The following is a 23,503-nucleotide window of genomic DNA, read 5'->3' as shown; positions in this document are numbered from 1 at the left end:
TGGACTACTGGGCAACTAGGGGGCTGGGGACAGCTTGCCTGGGGAGACCTCAGGTGGGAGTTCTGGGGAATTTGAGTCTGCTGGGCTGCAGGAGGCTGGGAGCTGGGTGGGGCAATTCTTGGGGGACAGATGAGGAACCAGAGCAGGGTGCTGAGGTCTGTTTGACATCACCTCGGTGCACTGGGGGAGGCCCCCTCTGTGCCTGGTGGTCCTCGGCTGTCTGACCTGGGGTACCCGGCGGTGCCCAGGGCTCCTTGCTCCACAGGGACGCTCCGTGTTTTGGGGACACCCCCGAGTTGGGGCAAGCACCCCGGCAAGGCTGAGTTGGGGTGAAAGCCATGCTGCGCTGAGGACGAGGCAGGGGCTGGAGCGTCGGGAGGGGATCCCCCCCGTCCTAACGAAACGGAGACCGGCCATCACCCGCCACGGTCCCTGTCCCGGCCGTGCCGGGCCGCGGCGCTCCGGAGCCGCCCCCCGCCGGGGGGGGTCCCCGCTCCCCCCGGATGCATGACTTCATCCTTCCGCCCGGGTTTCCTCCCCGCCGCCGCTGCCGCCGCCGCAGACCGGCTCCCGGCTCGGCTCGGCTCGGCGCGGCGCGGCTCGGCCCGCTCGGCCCCCGCCATGTCGCAGGTGCTGCCCTACGGCGAGGACAAGGTGGGTCGCTACGGCGCCGAGCCCGAGGCGGGGGAGCTGCCCTTCAGCTGTCGCCTGCAGGATACCAACGCCTTCTTCGGGGGCAACCAGAGCAAGCGGCCCCCCAAGCTGGGACAGATCGGCCGCGCCAAGAGAGGTACCGCCCGCCACCATCCCCACCCCCGCCGCCTCAGCCCCATGGCATCCCCGGGGACCCCCTGCATCTGCCCCGTAGCATCCCCGGCATCCCTGTCACCGGTTCCCGCATCCCCTGCGCTAGCCCACGGCATCCCGGGGACCTCCGGATTCTGTCTTTGCATCATCGACTCTACCCCGGGTCCCTCAGATCTGCCCTGCAGCATCACCGGCACTGGCCCCTGCATCCCCAGTACCACCTCACAGCATCCCTGGGACCCTCCATTCTGCCCTTGCATCCCCGGCATTCCCGGCACTGGCCATTGCATCCATGGCACCTCCGACATCGTCTCACAGCATCCCAGGGACCCCTGATTCTGCCTTTGTATCCCTGGCTCTGCCCCACAGCATTCCTGAGACTCCTGGCTCTGCCGTTGTACCTACGGCACTGCCCCACAGCATCCCCAGTGCTACCGGCACTGGTTCTTACATCCCTAGCACTGCCCCACAGCATCCTTGGGACTCCTAGCTCTGCCTTGCGTCTCCCGCACTGCCCCCTGGAACCCGTGACACTGCTCCCCAGTATCCCCAACACTGCTCCTCTAGCGTCCCCAGAATCTCCAGCTCTGCCCCACATCATCCCTGACACTGCCCTCTGGCATCCTTGGGACCTCCAGCTTTGTGACTAGCACTCGGCATTGCCCCAGAATCGCAGTCCCCCCAGTCCCCAGCTCCAGACACCAGTGCTGTTCCCCTGGTGCTGTCCCTGACTCCATGCACACTGGAACTGCACCCCTGGGGCTGAGCCTGGGACTATCCCCAAGCATCCTGGGAGCTGCCTTCTGGCACCTCTGTGAGTATCCCCGAGGCCCTCTGGAACTTCTCCTTGGCACCCTTGGGATTGCTCCTAAATTCCCCCAGACTGCCCCCCCCCCCCCTCCCCATCCCTATAAACCAGCCCTTCCAGCAGCACCAGAACAGCCCCCCAGACTCATAATCCTCTCTCCTTCCACATTGCTGCCTGATGCAGAGACCCCCATCAGCAGCTACCAGCAACGCTGATCAACAAACATCCCCCTCTCACTTTCCCCCCGACCCCAGTTTACTGTGTCCCCCCCCCACTCCAGGACTCCATGAACCTGTGTTGTTTCCCCTGTTTTACTTTCTGCCGCAGAGACCCCCCATTATCACCTTCCATGCTTCCATCAGGAACTAAATAAATGCCCCCTCCCTACCCTGCTGTCCCCACCCTCATCTCTCACCATCGGTCTTTGCTGATACCTTGGGGACCCCCAAGAATGGACCCCCCCCTTTCCTGCAGTCCCCACCCTACCACCTTGGGGGACTTCCATAGGCAAACCCTCTTTCTTGAGTTGCAGGGGCAAAAGCAGGGATTGGAATCCCCCAGCACAAATACACCTCAGCCCCGAGAGGTAATGAGCCTCTGCCTGCTCCACTGCCCCCCCCGTTTTTGCGGTGGTGGTGGCTGAGTTCTCCCAGGGGTGCTGAGGGGCCAGTTCTGCCTCAGTGGTGATGGGAGGTGTCTGGCTGTTCTCCCAGTGATATTGGTGATGGAGGGGGATCCTGGTCGATCCACCCTCAGGGTGGTGATGAGGGGGTTGGTGGGGGTGGTGTTGCTGGGGAGGGGGAATGTCTTCTCCGAGGGTGATGGCGATCGGGGAGGATCTGCCCAGCCGGTGATATTGACTGGGGGAGGTGTTGTCTGTGTAGCCCCCTAATGGTGATGCTGATGGGGGTCTGTCCAGCTTCCCACTGGTGCTGCTGATGGGGGGTGAGCTGCCCAGCGGGTGATGCTGAGCGGGGGGTGGGGGGAACTGTCCAGTTCCCCCCCGGCGATGCCGGTGGTGCTGACAGGGGTCTGGCTGCCACCCCCGCCGCGCTAGCGGTGGCCACCCCCCCTCCCCGCTGGGTCATTACCCATTCCAGTCCTGTTGCTCTCATCAGCGCCTGCCGCAGAGAGGAGGGGGGGGTCCTTCCTGGTCTATTCCTGCCCCCTCCTCTTCCCAAACCACCCATCTAGACTCTGGCTGCAGGGAGGATGCTGCTCCTACCCACTCTGGGCAGGGGAGCCGGGGCGATCCCCTCTCCTCATCCCCATCGCACCATCTGAACCCCTTCGCCCTGCTTCCCAGCATCGGGAGGGGGCAGATCTAGGGGCTGTGAGAGGGGTGCCAGCCGGTGGGGGAAGGGCAGCTGAGTGCGAGTCTCCTCGCCCACGCACCCCCCCGCCTTGTCCCCGCAGTGGTGATCGAGGATGACCGGATAGACGAGGTGCTCAAGGGCATGACGGAGAAGTCGCCGCCGGGGGTGTAAGCCGGGCCCCCCCCTGCCGCTGCCAGGACCCGCAGGCCGTGCCCTGCTCCCAGACCGCCCGGCCCTGCATGCTGGCTGGACCGCCGACCAGGACGGGGGGGGACACATGCCCGTGTCCCCCCCAACCCCGGCCCGGGGGGGGGCTCTGCAGCCACCACCACCCCCCCCCCCCGAGCCATGCACTTTACCCCTCCGCCACCCCCGGGGCTGGGACGACCCACCGAGACCCCCAACCCCGGGCAAAGACCCCCATCCTCTCCAGGGAGGGGGGTACTCCATCCTCCTTGGCGGGGGGGGTCCCCGAATCCCGGGCCGGATTCGGCCCCACGAGCAAGGGGGGGAAGCGCTGCTGTCCAGAGACATTTTTTGCTCCATCGTTTTTTGCATGAGCTTGGTGGCCCGGGCACCCGGTCCTGGGGCCGAGGGTCAGCCCCACCACTCCGGCACGCTTCTTTTTAAACAGAAACTCCTCATATTTGTATTTTTATATCCGAATCTTTGTTAAAAACGATCTGCTGACGTTGAGATGTCGAAGTAACTGCATCGAGAAAACAAACAAACAAAAATGGTTCATATTTTTTTCCATAAGAAAAAAAAAGACAAAAAAAGAAGAAAAAACCGAGAGGCGGGGGGAGGCAAGAGGGGGGTGGTGAGAGTGATGAAGGAGCACAAGGAAAGCCAAAGGTGTGGGGAGGGAAGCGAGGACCCCCGGCCTGACCCCCTTCACGGGCCCCGCCGGAGGATTCGGCAGCACCATCGGCCGCTGCAGCCCTGCCCCCGGCAGCCTGGGGGCAGAGCCCACCGGCGCCAGCAGTGGATGCCGGGGGACGGGGGGGAAATGGGGTGGTCCCGGTGCTGCCCCACACTCAAGATTGGTGAGGCTGGGGCGGGAGTAGGGAGGACAGGGACCAGCCTGAGTTGTTGTTTTTAATTTTGTACTTTAATTTAATTTTATTTTTTAAGCTTCTCGGGGGGGTCAGACGTGCATGAGAAACTTGTCATCTTTTTCAATAACCTATAAGTGGCATTTACGGAGACAACAACGCAAAAAAAAGAAAAAACACAACAACAACAAAAAACCAGGAAAAAAATATACTTGTGTCATGATGTTCTACGAATGATCCATTGTAAATTTAAATGCCATTTTTCACTGTACTGGTGAACAAAATGCAATGAATAAAATACATTCATGTACTGAGGTGAGGCCAGCAGCCTGTTCCCTTCTGTCCCTCCCGGGTGGCAGCTGTTTTTTGGGGTGCCTGTGAGATGGGATGGCATGGCAGGGGGGGCAGAGGGCTGACCCTGGGAGTCCTTCGCTGACTTGCAGCACGGGGGGGAGCTACCGGCTGACCCACTTACGCCTTTCGCCAGAAATAGCAGCCCAGTGCCTGGCGCCTCGTCGGTATGTCACCGCCAGCCCTCTGAGGAGAGGTCTCTTTCATGTTCCCCCCTCCAGAGGGGCTTGGTGCCCAAACAGTCCCTGGGGACCCCCCCAGTGGCACCCGTGTACTTGCCACGTCGGTACACAGTGACACGCTTGTCACTGTGCTGCTGGCTCCAGGCACAAGGTGGACACGGGCTGAGGGTGTGCGGCATGCTGAGGTTGTCACCACAGCAAAGAGCAGAGATGGGAGAGGACATGGGCAGATAGGCCACCCCTGCCTGAACGCATGCTCCGATGTGCCCCCAGCCCCACGCTGGCACATCCCAACCCAGACACTCCCTTACCACCCAGCTGGGGCTGGGGGGGTGCCAAGGACACAGTGCCCTTGCACACCCCCACAAGCCAAGGAGGCTGGTCCAGAGGTCCTGGTGCAGGATGGGGGTGAGGGTGACAGCAAGCACCTGCCTCCCACACTCAGTGCCAGCATGCCTCATCCTGCCCATAGCCCAGCTGCCTGTGATGAAGTGAACAGTGGGATGGGGGAGGGCAGGGAGCCTCTCCCAGCAAGATGGATGGGTGGAATTAAACCTGATTTGGCTTCATTACTGGCCACAAAAGCCCAGAGCCCTGGCTGCTCTCCAGACAGGCAAGAGAAGAGCCCAGCATTGCCCACTGCCCCCCTTTTTTCTCCCATTACTTCCACCACTGGTCACCTTGAGTGGAGGGATGCGCTGGTTCCCCGTCCCTGACATGTGAGGGTGGAGCAGCTTAAGGCTTTATTGGGTGGGGAGAGGCTGGCAAAGTCCTTGTGGGTTACAGTTGGATGGCAAAGAGATAGTCCTCATCATCGTCCAGGGGTGCAGGGGTTGGTGGCGGGGCAGCGGGGAGGGGAGGCTGGTGCAGCCGGCGCCCCAGGGCCACATCAGAGAGGTCCAGAGGCTGCCCTTTGTGCATGATGTAGAGGTAGTAGTGGAAGGTGCCGGTGTCCCCGTCCCCACAGGTGACGTGGTGCAGGGACCAGCCGAAGGCCTCCTGGGCGTAGTGGGGTTTGCGGAAGTGGGGCTGGGCAAAGGTGATAGAGAGGAAGCGGCCCTCTGGGCGCAGCACCCGGCTCACCTGTGGTGGGAGAACCCCCAGAATAGGGTGGGGTGAACACCGTGAGGCTCGAGTCCTCTGGCAGGGATGGCCCCAGCCTCAAGGATCCCCATCACAATCTGCCAAATATCCTCCTCCCCAGCCTCTCCTATCACACTCCCAAATCCACTGTCCTAATCTTGCCCCTCCAGAGACACCCACCTTGGTTCTCACATGTCCCCAGACCACCTTCAGCCTAGTGGCAATGAGGAACAGGAGGTCCTTATGCAGCACCTCTACCCGCACCCCAAAACTCCTCTCCCTAATCTTAAGCAAACAGCAGAGACCCAATTCTGGTGCTGGGCAAACCTTTCACTATCCTGGGCACAGGGACCCCAGCCCCCCAAAGCAGCACAGGACCCCAATCTCACCCACCCATTCCCAGATCACCCAGTGTGAACCCCTCCCACCCTCCACTCAGCGTCCAAGGTAGGGGAGGATGGATGGGAAAGGACTTGACCCTTTTAATCACCATTTTCTCCCCAGTGGAACTAAGCCCCCACTAACAGGATGGAAAAGAACATCAATTTTCTTGCGTGGCTTTATCCAACCTCAAAAGGCTTTTATGGCCAGCACTCACACGCTTGGCATGCAAAGGCAGTGCCTGGGGTGGGAGGGCGGGTGGCCAGCCCCCCAGCCTGGCCCCCCACTGGGGACATCCCCAGACTGCTCCCTCCCAACAAGGGCAGAGAGCAGCTGTGGCAGAGAAGGCTGCTGGGGGCCAAAGTGGGGGATTCCCGAGCTCTGGCTTAATCCTGCTGGGAAGCCCCACAGCTCAGCACTGGCTGGGGCTAGGGTTGGAGAAAAAACAGGCAGCCTGCGTGTGTCCCCTCCCTGCTGCGGTAGTGGCTTTTAAACCAAACATCAGTGGTTTTGGCCAAGAACAGAGGAAAGCAGGCCCCTGCATCCCCCCGCCTCTGAGTATCCAGCTCATTGTGCCTTCTACAAAGCGCTGATGCATCCATCCTGGGAAGACCCTAGTTGAGGAGCATGGCAGGGGGTGTTCCCAGGGGTGACAACAGGCAGGGATCTCCGGCTGGAGCCACACAAGACATCCTGCATCCCTGCATCCCGTCCCTCATTAGTGGAGCACTAATGGCCGTTGCTTAGAGACGGGTGCAGGAAACCTTCCTGTCTGCCAGCCGCTGCGTGGGGGGTGTGGGGGTGTGAGTGGAGCTGCTCTCTGCTTTTGCGTGTCCCCCCACTGCCCCTGGATCAGTGGAACAAGGGTGTCCCGGGGGCATCCTCGCAGGCAGGGCTGATTTTCATGTCCTTACGCAACCCCTTGCCCCAAGGAGTGCAAGACAGAGTCTGTGAAAATCATGGACCACCCTCCATGAGAAGGGGGAGTAGGAATAAGCACAGAAGTTCCAGCCCAAGCCAGACCTCTCCAAAGGGACAAGGAAAGTGGAGCCTCTCTGGGGACAAGGATGGTGCAGACCGACCACAGGCAGAGGCTGGTGCCCAGCAACACGGGGGAGGAGGGGGCAGGGATTGAGCAGGGGATTAAAAAAGGGTAAAAAAAAAAAAAAGGGAAAAGAACTAAATCCTCACTGTTTGGCCAAATGACAAGGACAGGCAGCAGTGCTGGCAGGGTAGGGCAGGGCACAGATGATGAGGACAGCCTCACTGTCCCCAGCACCCGGGGTCCCACTTCCCTCCTGGGCTTAGAGGGCAAAGCTTAGGGGGACAAGAGAGGATGGAGGATGGACAATAGCCACAAGCACCCTCCCAGCACCCCATGCCCATACCAAGGGTGGTGGGCAGGCACAGCAATTAATTATCCTCACAATTATTCCTGCGGGGCAGCAGAAGGGCTGCCAGGACCCGCACCGGGGCAGGTTCAATCCGGTCTCTGCCTCCCTCACCACCAATTAATTGCCACAGCCAATTAATGGGAGCCCTGGAGGTATCACCCGTCCCCGTGGCAACGCAAAGGCCCTGTCAATGCTGACGAGAGTTGCCATGGCAACCGTGGTCTGGATGATGGGGACACCAGCTAAGAAGATCGAAGCTGGGGCAGGGAGTAGGAGAGAGCCTGTCAGAGTTCTGTTGTCATCACCTTGCTCTGGGCAGGCAGGGCCACTTTGATGAGCCCCCCCCAAAATCCCTCCTCCCCTGCCCCCTCCATGCACCCTTGGGTGCCCCTACAGCCACCCACACCCAGATGGGGTGCACTTTTACTGCCATCCCTTTATACTTAGAGTGCAAATAAAAAGGGTGGTCACCCCGCACTCCAGCAGGACCTAGGGTGCACTTGCTCCATTCACCTCCTTGGAAAGGAGATGGAGTGGGAGACAGGGAGGACTCCTGCATTTGCCATGGGTGCTGGGAACCCCCTGGGCGCCCCATTGTAGGGTAGCAGGGAGGGCAGCATTGGTTGGGTGGGGAGAAGAGGGATGGGCTGGGGCATCCCTACAGAAGCAGGGTGACGAAGGGACATTCTGTCCCTTCACCCTCCCCAGACGGGGACGTTCACTCTCCACCTTTCCCTCCCCCCATACCTCAGCTAGCACCCGGTGCATCGCAGCAACTGCCTGTGGTGAGACATTCCAAGGGTCAGTCTCCTCCACCATGAGCACGTCGAGGGTGCCCTTCTCCAGCACAACGTCGAAGGTGGCATCGGGGAAGGCGAGGGCACGGATGTCCATGACAGCCCAGCGCAGGCCGGGGCAGCAGTGGGCGTAGCGGGCACGCATGGCTGCGATGCAGGCAGGGGAGAAGTCGATGCTGGTGACGTCGGTGTAGCCCAGCTCGTGCAGGTCATGGCTTAGGGCACTGTTGCCACAGCCTGCGTGGGGATACAGCTCAGACTGGGATTGGGGTACCCATGGCAAGGGCTGCCTGCATGCCAACCCTGCACCCTCAGACCCAGGGTAGGGGGAGGATAGACCAGGGCAGACAGAGAGGGAGCAGCAACCTTCCCACTAATTAGAGAGTGCTGGGCTAGTTCTTGATTTCCCCAAAGTGAGTGTTTTGGGGTTCTGCAGGACAACGGGGTTGAGGGCAGTCCCAGCATGCCCGGTTCCCCCATCCAGGTGGGATGCATAGGTGGCCATGGGCATGCTGGAGGCCAAGAAGAGGTGGGGGGGTCCCCATAGTGTCACAGGGCAAGGGCCAGGTGTGTCTCCTGAGTGCCTGTGGTGAGGCTGGAGACAGTGCCAAATTAGGGCAGCATGGGGCATTTGACATGGAGTTAACCGTGAGGGACAGAGAGATGAATGGAGAGAGCGACAGAGAGATGGAGGGCCAAGGGCAGCTGTCGCAGGGGACCGGCATCCTGCCCCGCCGACCTCCGCAGGACACAGCCTCCCGCGATGCGGCGGGAACGGGGCGCTCCCTCTCCCTTCTCTCGCTGCTCCACCAGTTCCCGGGGGTATCCCGGGCCTTGGGAGCGGATTTGGGGGCTATTAAGCGCAGCTGGCGGCGGCTGATCCGGTAACAGGATCGGTGATTACACCCGACTAATCCCGCCCGCTCGGCGGCGGATCAGACCGCAGGTGGGATTACGGGGCGGTTACACCGGCTCCTGGCCTCCCCCTGCGAGAGCAGGGCTACCCCCCCGCCCTCGGTGCGTCCCGGTGCCGCACCGCCCCCTCGCGGCCGATGCCACGGCAGCCACTGGCGGGACCCCAAGAGCCCCGCCCGCCCATCTACCGGGCACGTACCGAGGACGAGGATACGGTCACCGGGGCGCAGCTCGGCCTCCAGCTGCGGGAGGAACCGCGAGAGCCCTCCCAGCCACTCGCGGGGCTCGGCGCCCTCCTGCTGGTACAACGCGTCCCAGAAGCGGCGCTGTCCGTAGCGCCGGTTGGCGGCGGGCGCGCGCCGCCGCTCCATGCCCGGCGGCGTGGGGGGAGCACCGGGCGCCACGCGCCGCCTCACCACTCCCACGTGCGACTTCCGGCCCCGGTGGTTGCGCCGCCCTAAACGCTCCGTCCGGAAACACGGAGCGGAACGGAGCGGGCAGGGCCCGGCCATGGCGGCGGGTAGGGGGGCGGCGGCGCTGCGGCGAGTCTGGCGGGACCGGCGAGCGGTGCTGCTGGAGCCCAGCTACACCCCGCTGGTGGCCGCCTGCCTCTGCCTGGCTGAGGGCGGCGTCAACCTCTGGGTCATCCGCAGGGTCCCCTGTGAGTGCCTGGGCCCGTCCAGGCCCGGTGGAGGAGGGCTGGGGTCCCTGCCGGGGGGTGGCGGACCTGACCCGCGGCAGCGGGAACGGGGTCCTTCGGGCAGGGACAGCTTTTCTCCGGTCTGAGGGGTTCCCCTTGGAGCAGCGGGGGTGGGCAGGGTGACAGGGCGGCCTCCAATCCGTCTGGGTGACAGCATCCCGGGCCAGGGGAGTGGGGACAGGGGCGGCCTGGGGGCCCTGGATGAAGGCCTGAGGCTTAGCTGACCGCGAGGCGGCGGGGGCTGGAAGTGGGGAAGCCCTCCTGGCAGTGCCCTCCTTGCCCCACCTGACCCCCGGCCACCTCTGCAGACACCGAGATTGACTGGAAGGCCTACATGGAGGAGGTTGAAGGGTTTGCCAACGGGACCCTCGATTACATCCAGCTGAAGGGTGGCACCGGGCCACTAGTGTGAGTGATGGAGAAGGCTGAGCTCCCCACGGGCTCCTGGGAGGGGTCCCAGAGGGCAGCAAGGCCTGGCCCAGCCGTTTACTTCCGTCTCTCCACAGCTACCCTGCCGGCTTTGTCTACATCTTCCTGGGCCTATATTATGCCACAGGCCGTGGCACCAACATCCGCCTGGCACAGTACCTCTTCACTGCGCTCTACCTTCTCAACCTCCTCCTTGTCTTCCGCATCTACTGGCGAACCAACAAGGTAGCCTAGAGCCTGGGTCCTTACCCTCTGCCTCATGGTGTCTCCTGCTCTGTGTAGTCCTCATGTGGGAAAAAACAGGTTGGGCGGGAGGTCAGGGTTGGGGTAATGAGGTTTGGAGGGGCTCAGTGCGAGGAAGGGGTCCAGGACAGGCTGCTGACTGCCTTCATGTCTCTCTGTCCCCTGCCAAGGTCCCCCCGTATGTTTTTTTCTTCATGTGCTGTGCTTCCTACCGCATCCACTCCATCTTTGTCCTGCGGCTCTTTAATGACCCTGTTGCCATGGCCATCCTCTTCCTTGCTATCAACCTCTTCCTGGAGGAGCACTGGTCCTGGGGCTGCCTCCTCTTCAGGTGAGGGTCTGAGGGCAGAGGCTGCTCTCCAATGGCATGCTGCATACATGGGTGAGCTTGGCCCTGGGGAGGAGGCTGTGCTTGGCCTGGGGGATTGCTGGGTACCCATGTTGGGGGCTGTAGCTGTAATGTGGCTTCCTGCTCAGCCTGGCTGTGTCTGTGAAGATGAACATCCTGCTCTTCGCACCTGGACTTCTCTTCCTCCTCCTCCAACAGTTCGGTCTCCTGGGCTGCATCCCCAAGCTCTGCATCTGTGCCCTGCTTCAGGTGAGTCCTTTCTTGGATCAACTACAGAGGAAGGGTGGCAGGCCCATCCGTACGGGGTTGTGGGATGCCTGCATCACAGCATCATGCCTGGCTGTCCTGGGGGACAGAGACCTCTGGGTGGAGGCACCAGAATCTGAGTTGGCCCCACATGACAAGCTGGATGGGGTCCCCATCTTTGCCTGACTGCGCCCTGTGGTGCTGGGGTTCTCAGGAGGTGGCAAGGGTCTTATGACTGCTGAAAAGGTGCCGGTGTGTTTCTGGCAGGTGGTTCTGGGGCTGCCTTTCCTCCTGGTGAACCCTGTGGGGTATCTGACTCGCTCCTTTGACCTGGGCCGCCAGTTTCAGTTCAAATGGACTGTGAACTGGCGCTTCCTCCCAGAAGAGGTTTTCCAGAGTCGGGTTTTCCATGCCATGCTGCTCCTGACTCACCTGGCTGGCCTGGGGCTCTTTGCACTGCACCGGTGGCACAGGTAAGACACAAGGTTCCCCATGCATGCTGGTTCCCATTAGCCCCCATGGTGCAGAATGTGGAAACATGAGTCCACATCTCTGCTGCCTTTGTAACACTGCAGTTCTGGGGTTGCAGGTGGGAGTGGGGGTGAGTTACTGTTCTGTTTTGGGAAGCACACTGTCCAGGCATTGTGGCTCACAGGGGAAGGCAGAGATGGTAACAACTTCTGGCAATTGAGATCTGTGTTTGTGCTTGCCCCTCAGGCCCAAAGAAAGCATCCTGGCCCTGCTGAAGGATCCTGCTAAAAGGAAACCTGCATCCCGTCCCTTGACAGTCAACAATATCCTTTGGCAGGGTGGGCAGCAAGGATGGGGGAAGAAGGCAGGGTGGACTTTGGGCTCAGCATCCTCAGGCTCCCAGTCCTGCGATGCCATCCAGACTAGCCTGTCCCCGGGGTAAGGAGCTATCCTGTATAGCTGGGGACCTTTTGCAAGATTGCAGCTCCAGCCTTCTGTGTTTGTCCCCTTAACACCAGTGCACAGATCGTTTTCATCCTCTTCTCCTCCAACTTCTTGGGTGTCTGCTGCAGCCGCTCCCTGCACTACCAGTTCTATGTCTGGTACTTCCACACGCTGCCCTACTTACTCTGGTGCACCCCTACCACCAAGCTTGCTCACATGCCCAAGTATGTGCTACCAGGTGGGAGTCCTGTCTGCTGGGGGCTCTATGGAGCAAGTGAGGAGGATGCATGTCCTCTCTGATGCTGATCCTAAGCTTTGTCCCCCGCAGGGTGCTGCTACTTGGTGTGATCGAGCTCTGCTGGAACACTTACCCCTCCACGGCCTGCAGCTCTCTCTCCCTCCACATCTGCCATGGACTCATCCTGCTCCAGCTCTGGTATGGCACAGCAGTAATGCACACCCCTTTGCCAAGCAGAAGGTCTGAAGCCATCTCCAAGAAGGCCCAGTGAGAGTGGCTAGATGGATGATGGAAACTGGCCCCTGGGACTGACCCTTCTTCCTGCTCTTTCCCCATCTGGCTCCCAAGCTGCCACTCACCATCCCAGGAGGGCTGTGAGCCCTGGAACTGTGCAGTGAAGGCAGCGTGGGGACCCCTGACACTCAGGACTTCCCCAATAAAGGGAGGCTTTATGCGCCCTTCCTTGGCCACAACATCCTCATGTCATGACAGCACTGGGACAGCCATGGCTCGGCCTGCCTCACCTGCAGGGAGGCAGAGGCTGTAGGACCAAACTTCCCAGCTCTGGCTGAGCGCTGCCCAGGGCAGGGGAGCAGCCCCTGCAGTAAGACAGAGGATCTTGGAAACCACTTTGCTTCAAGGTCTGAATGGCCTTGATGCAGCCCAGAGATTCCTCTAGCTTGGCTTGTCCTAGTCCTCTGCTCCCTCCCACACGACATGGCTGGGACGGGGGTGACCCCGACCTGTACAGGGCTCTGGAGAGCCCCAGCGTAGCCTGGATGGGGCTGACAGCTCCCTTCCTGTAACACAGACGCCTGCACAGGCAGTGTGGAGCCAGGCATCTTTATTGGCCCCTCCAGCGGCCATCAGACATTGCTGGGGTTGTAGCACAGCATGTTCAGCTGGATGTTCTCGTTCCAGTGACGCAGCAGCAGGAACAAGTGCCTGGCTGCCCCTTTGAGGCAGCCCACGTCCACCCCTTCGGGCAGCCGCTGCGCTTGCAGCCACGCGTCCGCCTTGGCTGCCACCAGCTCCCACTCCTCAAAGAAGCCAGCACAGCGATGCTCGAGCCATGCTAAGGCCACTGCTGTGGCCCAGCTGGCACTCTCCAGGTCCTCTGGCCCCACATCCTGCCAGCTTACGCTAGCCTCAGAGGGGGCAGCTGAGTGGGGGCCGGTGTCAGACTCAGAGCCGTGCCCGCTGTCTGCCTGTGCCCACACAGCTGCACTTGGCACCTCAGAGCAAGTGTTGCAGGACAGCGGTGAGCCAGGCTGCGGGGCTGCAGCAGACTCCTCACCCTCCTCGCTGCCAGGCCCTGCCTCAGGGCTGCTCCTGGGCCCTGGGGATGTTGGGCTGAGGCTGGCTCGATGGGAGGCATAGGGCGAGGCCCGACACAGGCGGTCCAGGGGGATCTGCACCACTTCAGAGAAGCTCTCAGTGAGCTGGAATGGGCCCTGGGCTTGCTGCAGTTGCACCTGCAGTGATTGGGGCAGGTGACTAGGGGAGTCAGGCAGGGGCACAGACCCATCATGGCCCTCAGCACTCTGGTGTGGGCTACAGGAGTGTGCCTAGGGTACAGGGACTGCCCAAAAGCCAGCAAAGGCCCCCAGGGGCTGAGCCAGGCACCCACTGCCTTTGCATCCTCAACTGGGTGCTGCTGCAGGGCATCGCCTGCTCGGCTCCCCCACCCCAGTGGGGATGGGGACAAGGTCCTCACCAGTGGAAGGTAGTCATGGCTGGCATGGTTGCTGGAGCTCTTATTCTCCTGGCTGAGGCACTGTGGACGTGATACCAGGCTGGGCCCCCTGCGCCTGCTGAGGCTGTTAAACCTATGGGACACAGGGAAGCTAACGGGGGTGGGAGCTGATTCCCAGCCTGCTGCAGGGAAGTGGCTGGAGCACCAAAACCCCGTGTTTATGCCACAGGGGACATAAGGACCCAAGAAGTGGCACTGTCCTCTTTCCCTACAACATGCCAATTCTTGGCATTCCCCCACAACATGCAGCCTTACCTGGAGCCAGCAATGCTCTCTGTGGATTTCTGGGAGCCCATGGAGGTGACAGAGGGGCTGTTTGGAGGTCCTGCAAGAGAGGAAAGCTGAGCAGGGGGCCACGATGCACCCAGAGGTGTGTCCTGTTCCCCAGCATCTGTGAGGGTGGCTTAGCCCACGTGGTCTGGACAGCGAGGGCAAGTATAGGTATGGCAGATGCACCAGCTCTTGGTCCCCCACCATCCAGCCCTTGTCCCCCTCCAGCTGGGACGCACCGTTTGAGCAGTTTTGCCTTTCCGAGCCATAGGTAGGTGAGGAGACACTGGCCAGAGACCCAAGGGTCTCGCCTCGCTCTGCAAAAGACCCAGAGCTCCTTCCAGGGACTGCTGTGCTGCTCCCCACTCCTCCCTCATCCATGTTTCCCTCCCCAGCGTGAAGCAGATGTCTCTCCCTGGGCATCCACAGTGCTCCAGCTGGGACCAGCCTCATGCAGCCTAGTGCTCAGGCAGGTCCCTGGGGAGCATAAGCCGGTGTAAGGACCCAGGTTGGTACCTGCAGCAACAGGACTCTCATCCTGCTCCTCTGCATTCTGCTGTTGGTCCAGACCTGGTGAGGAGCCCCTGTGGTGCCAGCTCCCTGCTGTGGTGGCCTGTGGCTGGCTGGGAGAGGCGGCTGCAAGGGACAGTGCCACCTCAGCCCTCCATCACCTTGCTGCCCCCTCCCCAGCACACCAGGCCCCCCCACTGCCGTACCTGTGCCCCACACCTCAGGGGCTGTGGGTAGAGCTGCCTTTGTGGCACCATCCACGGGCACCAGGCGGGTGTAGAGAGAAGGCACATTGCAGGCTTTGCTGGTTTGCATGGCTTTCAGGCGAAACCGGCGGGCAAAACCTACCCAGAGCGAGGTGGTTGGAGGTGGAAGGACACTGGGGCTGTGCTGGGGAGAAGGGGGGCATGCAGCAGCACCCACCCTGCTGCAGCTTAGCTTCCCGCTGTGCTGCGTTCTCGTTGTCCTGGATCACGGAGCGTGCTGCCAGGTGGTGCAAGGCCTTGTCCCAGCCCTTGGCCGCCCGCCGCGGGGGGTCCTCCCTGCCTGGCTGCTCCCGGGGTTGCAGCAGTGACTCCAGCGAGGCTGTCACTTCCCAGGACACTGGCTTGCCGGCCTGCAGGGCGTGGATCACCACTTGGCAGCGCAGAGGCAGGCTGGCATCACCTGTGCTGGGCTCCCCTGGCTCAGGTACTGGCTCAGCACTGAAGAGGTAGGAGGGCTCCACCAGCATGTCCCAGTCCAGATGGGTGGGTGAGAGGAGGTTATCTGAGCAATGGCAAGACATGGGCTTAGCAGCTGAGGGGCACCTGTTGTATTCCTCACCATCCTCATCCCATTGGAGCCAGCACTCACTCAATTCCACTGCACTGGGCTGCAGTGTGTGTGCCTGTGGTCCCAGCTCATCCAGTCGCCCCTCCAGGGACTGGTTCTGCTTCTGTGACACCTTCTCCAAGGCCAGGCGGAGCCTGTGAGCATCCAGCTCTCCGTGTGGTGAGGAAAAGCTGCGGCTGGCCAGGGCAGTGCATGCCAGCGCCTTCTTCTGCCTCGCCAGCTCCTCTGTGCTCAAGGCCACCATCACCTGTGGTGGCAGGGAGGCTGACAGCAAGCCCAGCAAAGGCACCAGCACAGACTATGCCAAGCCATGATGGGGCATCTGCAGCCACAGCAGCCATTGGCCAGAGCCACTGGCTGCTGTCCAGCCCTGCAGCACTGCAGACTGGCAGTTGGGAGCCTCCCAGGGCGACTGGCAATGCTCGCCAGGCTCCTTATACATGTGGGAAGGATGGCAGCACTGAGACAGGAGTTTGCAAACATCCCTGGGGCCTGACTCAGCCTGATGCTGAGGCAGGAGGAGTTGGCAGAGATTGCAATGTGTATGGGAGGGGGCTTAGTTCAGTGGCTTAGGCTGAATGATGCTATGGTGGGCTGTAGTCTCCAGCACAGTTATGTCCTCGCACTGAGGTGCTTCACCTAAACATTATTGCTTGGCAGAGACATCCATGCTGCCTCTCGCCTGGGCAGCTGGGGGCGAGGGGAGGATCATTTACACTGTGGGGAAATCACTTACGCTTGACATTTCAGCAGCAAAGGCCACCAGCTGTGCTGTTGTACCAGGAAGGAGCAGAAGTGTGTCCTGGAGCTGGGGGAGAGCTGGCCTCACCGAGCCTTGGGGCCAGCATCCCTGGAGCTGCCTCTCCCCATCCGAGTGACCTGGCTGTTTTTTAAGCCCTGGTATGAAGCAGCAGGGATGCAGCCCATTGCTAATCAAGTATTGGGCGGTGTTGGCTGAGGGCCCAAGGAACCAGGCAGGAGCTCAGCCAGCCCATCCCCACACCAGCTTGGCAGGTTCATTACCTGATGCCAGCCCACTTGCTTTCTGCAGCATCAACAAGGATCTGAGCTGGCTAGAGGCTGACTACCAGCCCAGGGAACTGGGCAATCAGCTATTTGCCCCTGTTCCAGTAGGGCAAAACTACCCAAGGAGGCTCCTTGCAGCATCCACAGCTGTTCCTTGCTCAATTCAGGTGTGTCCCCTGCACAGTGCTCCCGTTTCCATCAGGGTGGCCAAATGTCCAGGCACAAGGTGACAGCGAGACTCCAGCTAAGCTGGGAGCAACCCTGCCATGCGTGAGCCCTTGCACCTCACTGGTGTCCTTACCTTGGCACCAGATGGGGCAGAGGGCAGTGGAGCGGATTTGGTGGAGGACTCGCAGAGGGAAAGGTGCTTCTGGCCCTGCTGGGAGGTGGCATCAGTGCTGGGAGCTGAGGAGCCAACCTCAGGGGCCACGTCGCGGGAGCCAGTGGACTCACTGCTGGTGGAGCTGTGGGAGAGCAGTCCCCGGCTGCGGTCGGTGCTGACTGAGCAGTGTGTCAGGACATACTGCTCCTGGATGTAGGAGGGCTGGTAAATCCGCTTCCAGATGTCTCCTGCAGAAACGGGATCCGTACCTGCCCGGCGAGCACGCCCCCATCAGCCATGGCTCCCATGCCTGCCCCCCGCCCCAGCTTCGGCTCCACTCACTCTGTTCTGATGTCTCCGTGCCTATGATAGAGAGGTCCAGGGAGGTGTCCCCAGATCCCACGGTGCTGCGGGGTTGCCGGTGACTCTCCCCAGGAGTATGCACCTCCTCCTGGGAGAGGAATGCTGAGCCCTGGAAGCCCTGGCATGCCCCTTCCTGGCCCTGGCAGAGAAAAGGCACTGCTGTCAACACCCCTGGCATGGAGAGAAGCCGGTGGCACCAGAAACGTGTCATCCTCGCCATGCCACAGCAGTGCCAGTCATACCGGTGGGCGCCTGTTGCGGAAGCGGGCAATGCTGTAGAGGACACAGTAGCTGATGAGGCGGTCCCCGGGGTAGAGGGCTGGGAGCTCAGTGGGTGAGAGCAGAGCCTCCATGCTGTCAGGGACGTACCAGTCGATGGTTATGTCGCTGATGGCTGGTTCAATTGCCTTCTTCAGGGACTTGATCAGCTGGGGTGGGGAGAAGAGTTGGTCATTGTTGGACAACACAGTGTCTGTGTGCCACCTGTGCCCGCCATCCCTGCCCAGGCATTACCTTGGGCTGCAGTCTCTCTGCTGGGCTCAGGAACTCAGCACGGCCCCGGGTCACCTTGGCCATGCTCTTCAGCAGCCGCCGGCACACCTGTGGGCCCATGCCAAAGCTGAAGCACCTGCAAGAGAGTCAGGTGATGAAAAGTCATGGCTGAGCTGCTTCCAGTGGCTGAGCAGCCCAGTGGTGAGTCCTGTATCAGGATGATGGCCAGAGATGCCACCCTGGCTGCATGATAGGGTATCCCAGGAAAAGCTGAGCTTGTGGGGTTGGGGCACATGATGGGTGAAGGGCACCCTCAGGGCTGATGAAGGTGAGATTTGAAGCTGCAGAAAGAAAATCATAGAATCGCAGAATAGTTTATGTTGTAAAAGACCTTCGTGACCACAGAGTCCAACTGTTAACACAGTACAGCCAAGCCCACCACTAAACCACATCCCTAAGCACCACATCTACACTGAGAAACTGGTGGAACAGAGGACATGGAGCCCCCAGGTGCCCCTGATGCAGTGCTGTTGCCATACCTGACAGTGCTGGCCTGCCTGCGCAGCAGGCGGAGAATCCTGCCCATGTTGCCTGCTGCTGCGTTGGTGAAAAGGAAGAGCTGGCGGGGGTAGCCATGGTGGAGGGGCTGCATCAGCACCCAGCCCAGAGCTGCCAGCAGGTTGGTGCTGCCCACATCTGCCTGCAGCCCGCCGAGGTGCTCGCAGGCTCGCCGCAGCGTCTCCTGCCCACAAGGACAGCTGACCTCACAGCAGATTCCCAGCTACCAGCCCCATTCCCACACCAGGGCACTGGGAGTGGGGACAGAGAGCAGCTAGGAAGGGACTTTGCTCAGTGGCACTCACATTGCTGCAGAGGCGGCTGGACGGGAAGAGTGGTTTGATGTCGGTGCTGAAGCTGGCAACGTTGAGCAGCGTCCCCAATGGGAGGCTCTTCAGAGCCAGGAGCAAAGCCTCCTGGGGTGACAGCGGGGACCGGGGAGGGCTGCTAAGGACCGGCCACCCAGGGAGCATCCCTGGCCCTGTGGCCGTGCCTCACCTTGACCTTGTTAAGTTCCGGGCCATCCATGGTGCTGCTACGATCAACAAGGAAGAGGACCTCACGGGTGATGCTCTGCAGGTCCCCGGGGCCACCCTCTGTCTCCGGGCAGAAGTTCAGCATCAGCACGGGGTTCTGGAAGATGTCTTTGTGGAAACGCTTCTGCACAAAAGCCACCTGCAAGCCAGGCAGGGCAGGGGTTTTCTCACTAACTCCAGCCCATGCTGAAGTCTTCCTCAACTCCATCCCATCACCTTCCGCTTTCCTCTTCCTCCTCCCCCACTTGGAGCTGGTGGTGGCTTTTCCCTGTCACCTGTCTCTCGCCACTGCCATCCTTCCTGGCAATCCGCATGTAATCCCGGCGGCTCCGGATGTGGGCTTCATACTCAGGGTATGTCATGATGCCATCCTCTATCACCAGGTGGGGGTGGTGGGGCTCTGGGGGGCACACGGGGGGTTTGGAGCCACCCTGTGCCACAAAGAGCTGGGGAATGCTCTGGATGCTTTTGGGGTGGTGCCCAACCTCCCCAAAACTGCCAAGGGCTCTGTCCGTCCTCACCGCAGGGGTAGAGGATGATCTCCAGGTCCCTGTCATAGCAGTGGGGCTCAGCCAAGGTGACACAGGTGGTGGTGGCAGAGCTGGCCCAGGGGTCAGCGTCGGCTCGCAGGGCGTGTGATGGGCTCTCCAGTCCTGTGGAGAGGAGGAGGTGACAGGGCAACCTCTCATGGCCCCCAGCTCACCAAGCTCCATGAGCCGGTTGTGGACCCAGCACCATGGCAGTGGCTGCTTCCTGCCAGCTATAATGGGATTAACTGGGTAGGCATCCAAGAGTGTTTCCCCACCAACCCACATCCCATCCTTACCTGTCATCTCCCCATCCATCAGGGAAGGAGACTGCTGACCCAGAGCTTCCCAAAGTCACACGTGGGGTAACTTTGGCAGGGGGCGGGGTATGGTCCCAGCCCGAGAGGGTGGGAGAGGGAAAGGGCTTCTTCATGTGTAGGAAATACAAGAGTATGACAGGGGAAGAAGACTCATGTTCTAGGAGCATTCAGAGACTTTGGGGACACCATCCTGAGGTAATATCGTCCAACCAACAAACACCACCTGAGCCACCCCCCTACCTGCCAGCAAGCAGGGGCCCTTCACCAGCAGCTCGAAGGCAAACTCATAAGGAAAAGGGTTGCAGGGCTGTCCCTGAAAGATGTCCACACTCTCCCCACGCACTGCAGGCTCCACGGGTTGGCTCCGGGCACCTGGCCCCCTAAAACAGCTGGTGGGGCTGCAAGGGGAGAGGTGGTGATGGCTCCTGCTCCTCTCCTCACTCACCCAACATCAGCATCTCCCCCCGAGCCCCTGCTTCCCCCCGAATAACAGAGACTGAGGAAGCCATGAAAATCACCATAGGGCCAACCTGTCGTCACACAAGCTTGCCGGCTCGCTCTCAGGGACAGCAGGGACGTGGGGCGTGAGGACAGGGGGCAGGAGGAGGCGCAGAGACCCGTCAGGCAGCGTGACCAGCTCCTGTGCCGTGCTCAGAGTGACAGCCAGGCTCTCCGATGGGCACAGCATGCCTGTGACGATGATGAAGGTGGAGCGCTCTGCATCTTCATCCAGGACAAGGTGGCCTGAGCAGGAGAAAGTTGGGAGGAGGGGTGTCGGTGGGGTATGTAAAGCTGGGGAGCAGGACCATTAATTGCACCGATTACTCTCAAGGGGAACAACAGAGTGCAGGTGTAAGGTTGGCCACGCAAAGGGATTGGTGAAGTCCCAGAAGAAGCAGAGGGAGGAGAAGAGGGAGGCTGAGATTTCCAGCCCTGCAGGGGCTCTTGGCCTCTTGTAGCCTCCACACTTCATCCCTGCTTGTTGTGAGCCTCCCAGCCAAGGGGACCCAACAGCATCACCCATGCCATGGCACTTACCACTGGCACAGCGGTGTGGCCGGCTGAGGCTGTGGCCAACCTGGAGGCAGCAATCCCGCACACGGTGCCGGTTCTGGACCTGGAACGTCACCCGCCGGCTGCCCGCCACTGCCTCAAAGCCAGCCACCACCTCCGACTCCTCCAGTGGGTAGATGAAGATGCCTGTGGGTGGGAGAGAGCCTTGAGGCAGATCCTGGCACAGACACTGCCGTGGCACAGTACAGTCCATGGCAGCACCACTAGGAGCCTGTCTGACTTGCAGGGCAATTGAGGCGTGTGGGAGTGGGATGACGTGCAGGAGGGACCCTGAGCCTCACCAGCCAGGAGGAGGGCAGGATGAGATCCCCCTCCTGATCAGCGATGGGGATGTTTTTGCTCAGCCTCACTCTGCTCCCACCCGCAGGGCAATGCTGTGTGTCAGCCATGCCCTCACCACCACTGGTCTCTGCCTTTGCTCCCCAAACTGAGCAAGGTTTGGAGGCTGCGACACTGGTGGGCTGGAGCCAGAGATGACCTCCAGCATTGATGATTTTAGGAGGACATGCAGGCAGCATGGGTCCTTGCCAGCCCTGATAGCTCCTCCTTACCTTCCACAGGCTCCTCATGAGGGTTGGTGTACACAAGATGAGCAGTGATGCTCAAGGAGTACCCGTTGGCACAAGCCTTCACCCTGGAGCTCTTCAAGGGCAGAGCTTCCCAAGAGGAGAGAGTGTAGAGTCCTGGCATAGTCCCTCAGCTGTGGGCAGCTGCAGCAAAGGGGAGGCAGGTGGTGGGTGCTTGAGGGCAGAGTCTGCCACGAAGGGGCTTGGGCACACAAGCCACTTCCAACAGACCAGTCTGTAAGGGAGGAACAGGTCCCTAGCCCCTCCTGTCCACAACAAACATGGACTTGGATCCGGTTCTGCTCAGACACCAGCCCACCTGTGAATTGGGTCTGGAGACACAGGAACCTACAGAGAGCTTTTTCACCTCATAGGCAAACAAACCTGGCTGCTGGGCAGGAAAGTGACTTTTCCCAGGGGCAGCAGCAGATATGTGCAAGCTTCAAGCCCTGACAGACAAGCAGGTGCTCTTGGACAGGCCAGACAATAGCCAGCCACATGCAGCCCAGTTTTCAGCCACCCCACAGCAGCTCAGTGGCTTCAGAGCCTCCCTCGACCACCTCCTGCACTGGAAGGAGAGGAATGTCTGCTGCTCCCATCTCCACCCACCCACAGAGGTTACCAGGGTGATTTGATTAAAAAAAAAAAAAAAAAAGTGAGAAACCCACGGTGTAACTAGGGCACAACAGCAAGCAGTGTTTGCTGTGGGTTAAATAATTAACAAGGTCAGCACTGCACTGAAGAGCAGCACTAAGGGACGAAGGGGAAGGCACTGCAGGGGGGGGAGCCCAGCCCAAGGGACGATGCTCTCTGTCTCTGGGTGAGCAATGCTCTGCTCAGAGATGGATGTTTCTGGCATCCCCCTCTTCAGCAGCAGCTGCGGGAAGTGGCTGGGGATGCCTTCCAGCCAGGGCGCCAACTCACTCCATACTACTCTTCCTGTTGAAGAAAACACTTGGGAACAGCATCCCAAATGACTGCCTGGAGCTAGGGCACCTCTCTATCACTCCACCCTGTGCCTTCAAATGTTCATGGAAAAATTCCAGTTAGGCTTAGCGCTGCCTCCATGGATAGCATGCATGGGTCCTGCTCCAGGCAAGGGTCTGCTGCTCCACACTGTATCCCCTACCTGTCCCAAGCACCTGCAACCCAACTGCAATGAGGTCCCTGCATCAGGCCATGTGCCACTGCTTCAGCATGCAACATGCCCAGGGCAAGGACAAAGCCAGGTACAAGTGAACCATCTGGATCCCCCACTTCAGTGGCCTTCAGCCCAGGAACCGCTTGTACAACCATCAGTAATGGGAGGCTCAGAGTGCCCTCAGCACATGGTCACAGGTTGCCTCTCCTAGAGCATCCTTGAAAGCTGAGCAGAGCTACATCCTCGGACGTAGTGCCAGAGCTGAGCCCATGGCTGGCACAAAGCAGGGGAGCCCCTGAGAAGCACAGAAATGCAATACCAACGTGGCTGCATCCCAGGAAAATCACAGTTACACCAAAAGGAAGCTGTTTACCTGCTCAGTCAGCATCACGGGGTTATAATGGCAAGTCCTGGCCAACCAATTACCCCCTTGACATTGCTAACCTTCTACCCTGTGTGCAGGATGCTAAGCCCCCCAGAGTGCTCTTCCAGCACACAAAGTGACACCGGATACCTGCACAGCCCAGTTTTCCCCCGCAGCAGCCATGCCACCATCATCAGCCAGGTCTTGACCTGACCACAGAATCTAGCCAGGCTCAAGGACTCCCCCAGCCCAGCCACATCAAGCCGTTAAAGATGGATTGTACCCCAAAACCCTTCCATTTGTTCCCAAGGCAGACGGCTTAATGCTCAGCAACGCACCTGCTATCTGCTGTGCCGCCCATTGGCCAGGGCACTGCCAGCTTGTTTACCAGGGACTTACTGGAGAAGCTGTCCTGGCTGCTTTTTATCATTTCTCTTTACATTTACACTCACAGAGTAAACAGGTCCCATCTGGCCCTGCCACGCTTCGTGCTGGCTGCTCTAAGCCCTGTGGTAATGAATAAAACCAGACTCGATGGTCCTTGCACTACCCTCTTCATCCTCTTTTCCCCTGGGGCAGCAAATTGTCCCCAGGTGCCAATGTGGCACCACCAACAGGTCCCTGGGCCCCCTCTC

General features: G+C 60.5%; 4 protein-coding genes across 4 annotated transcripts; 2 read left to right on the top strand and 2 right to left on the bottom strand.

The window, feature by feature from the left end:
* The first annotated feature begins 621 nt into the window (after positions 1–621).
* On the top strand, positions 622–3,102 carry CAMK2N2 (calcium/calmodulin dependent protein kinase II inhibitor 2). The gene is made up of 2 exons (XM_054386248.1): positions 622–790; positions 3,032–3,102. Exons 1-2 carry the CDS (start codon positions 622–624, stop codon positions 3,100–3,102), a joined length of 240 nt encoding a protein of 79 aa, XP_054242223.1.
* A 2,197-nt stretch (positions 3,103–5,299) lies between these two features.
* Positions 5,300–9,460, bottom strand: EEF1AKMT4 (EEF1A lysine methyltransferase 4). The gene is made up of 3 exons (XM_054386259.1): positions 9,289–9,460; positions 8,125–8,411; positions 5,300–5,602 (listed from the first exon to the last, which is right to left on the bottom strand). The coding sequence occupies exons 1-3, from the start codon at positions 9,458–9,460 to the stop codon at positions 5,300–5,302; spliced, it is 762 nt and encodes a 253-aa protein (XP_054242234.1).
* A 139-nt stretch (positions 9,461–9,599) lies between these two features.
* Positions 9,600–12,639, top strand: ALG3 (ALG3 alpha-1,3- mannosyltransferase). Its single transcript, XM_054386050.1, has 9 exons — positions 9,600–9,750; positions 10,098–10,197; positions 10,296–10,443; positions 10,632–10,792; positions 10,939–11,059; positions 11,324–11,529; positions 11,774–11,850; positions 12,051–12,195; positions 12,300–12,639. Exons 1-9 carry the CDS (start codon positions 9,600–9,602, stop codon positions 12,478–12,480), a joined length of 1,290 nt encoding a protein of 429 aa, XP_054242025.1. The 3' UTR covers positions 12,481–12,639.
* A 436-nt stretch (positions 12,640–13,075) lies between these two features.
* Positions 13,076–21,487, bottom strand: VWA5B2 (von Willebrand factor A domain containing 5B2). Its single transcript, XM_054386013.1, has 21 exons — positions 21,349–21,487; positions 20,762–20,923; positions 20,242–20,467; positions 19,964–20,121; positions 19,398–19,529; positions 19,152–19,276; positions 18,839–19,015; positions 18,646–18,756; positions 18,322–18,524; positions 17,804–17,918; positions 17,533–17,718; positions 17,270–17,429; positions 16,907–17,196; positions 15,601–15,826; positions 15,169–15,513; positions 14,952–15,089; positions 14,752–14,871; positions 14,475–14,552; positions 14,221–14,290; positions 13,927–14,038; positions 13,076–13,684 (listed from the first exon to the last, which is right to left on the bottom strand). The coding sequence occupies exons 1-21, from the start codon at positions 21,485–21,487 to the stop codon at positions 13,076–13,078; spliced, it is 3,882 nt and encodes a 1,293-aa protein (XP_054241988.1).
* Positions 21,488–23,503: the final 2,016 nt, after the last annotated feature.

This window comes from Indicator indicator, chromosome 13, assembly GCF_027791375.1.
Source record: "Indicator indicator isolate 239-I01 chromosome 13, UM_Iind_1.1, whole genome shotgun sequence".
NCBI classification, from domain to species: Eukaryota; Metazoa; Chordata; class Aves; order Piciformes; family Indicatoridae; genus Indicator; species Indicator indicator.
The sequence above is the reverse complement of the archived record's forward strand: the minus strand, read 5'-3'. Positions and strand labels throughout refer to the sequence as shown.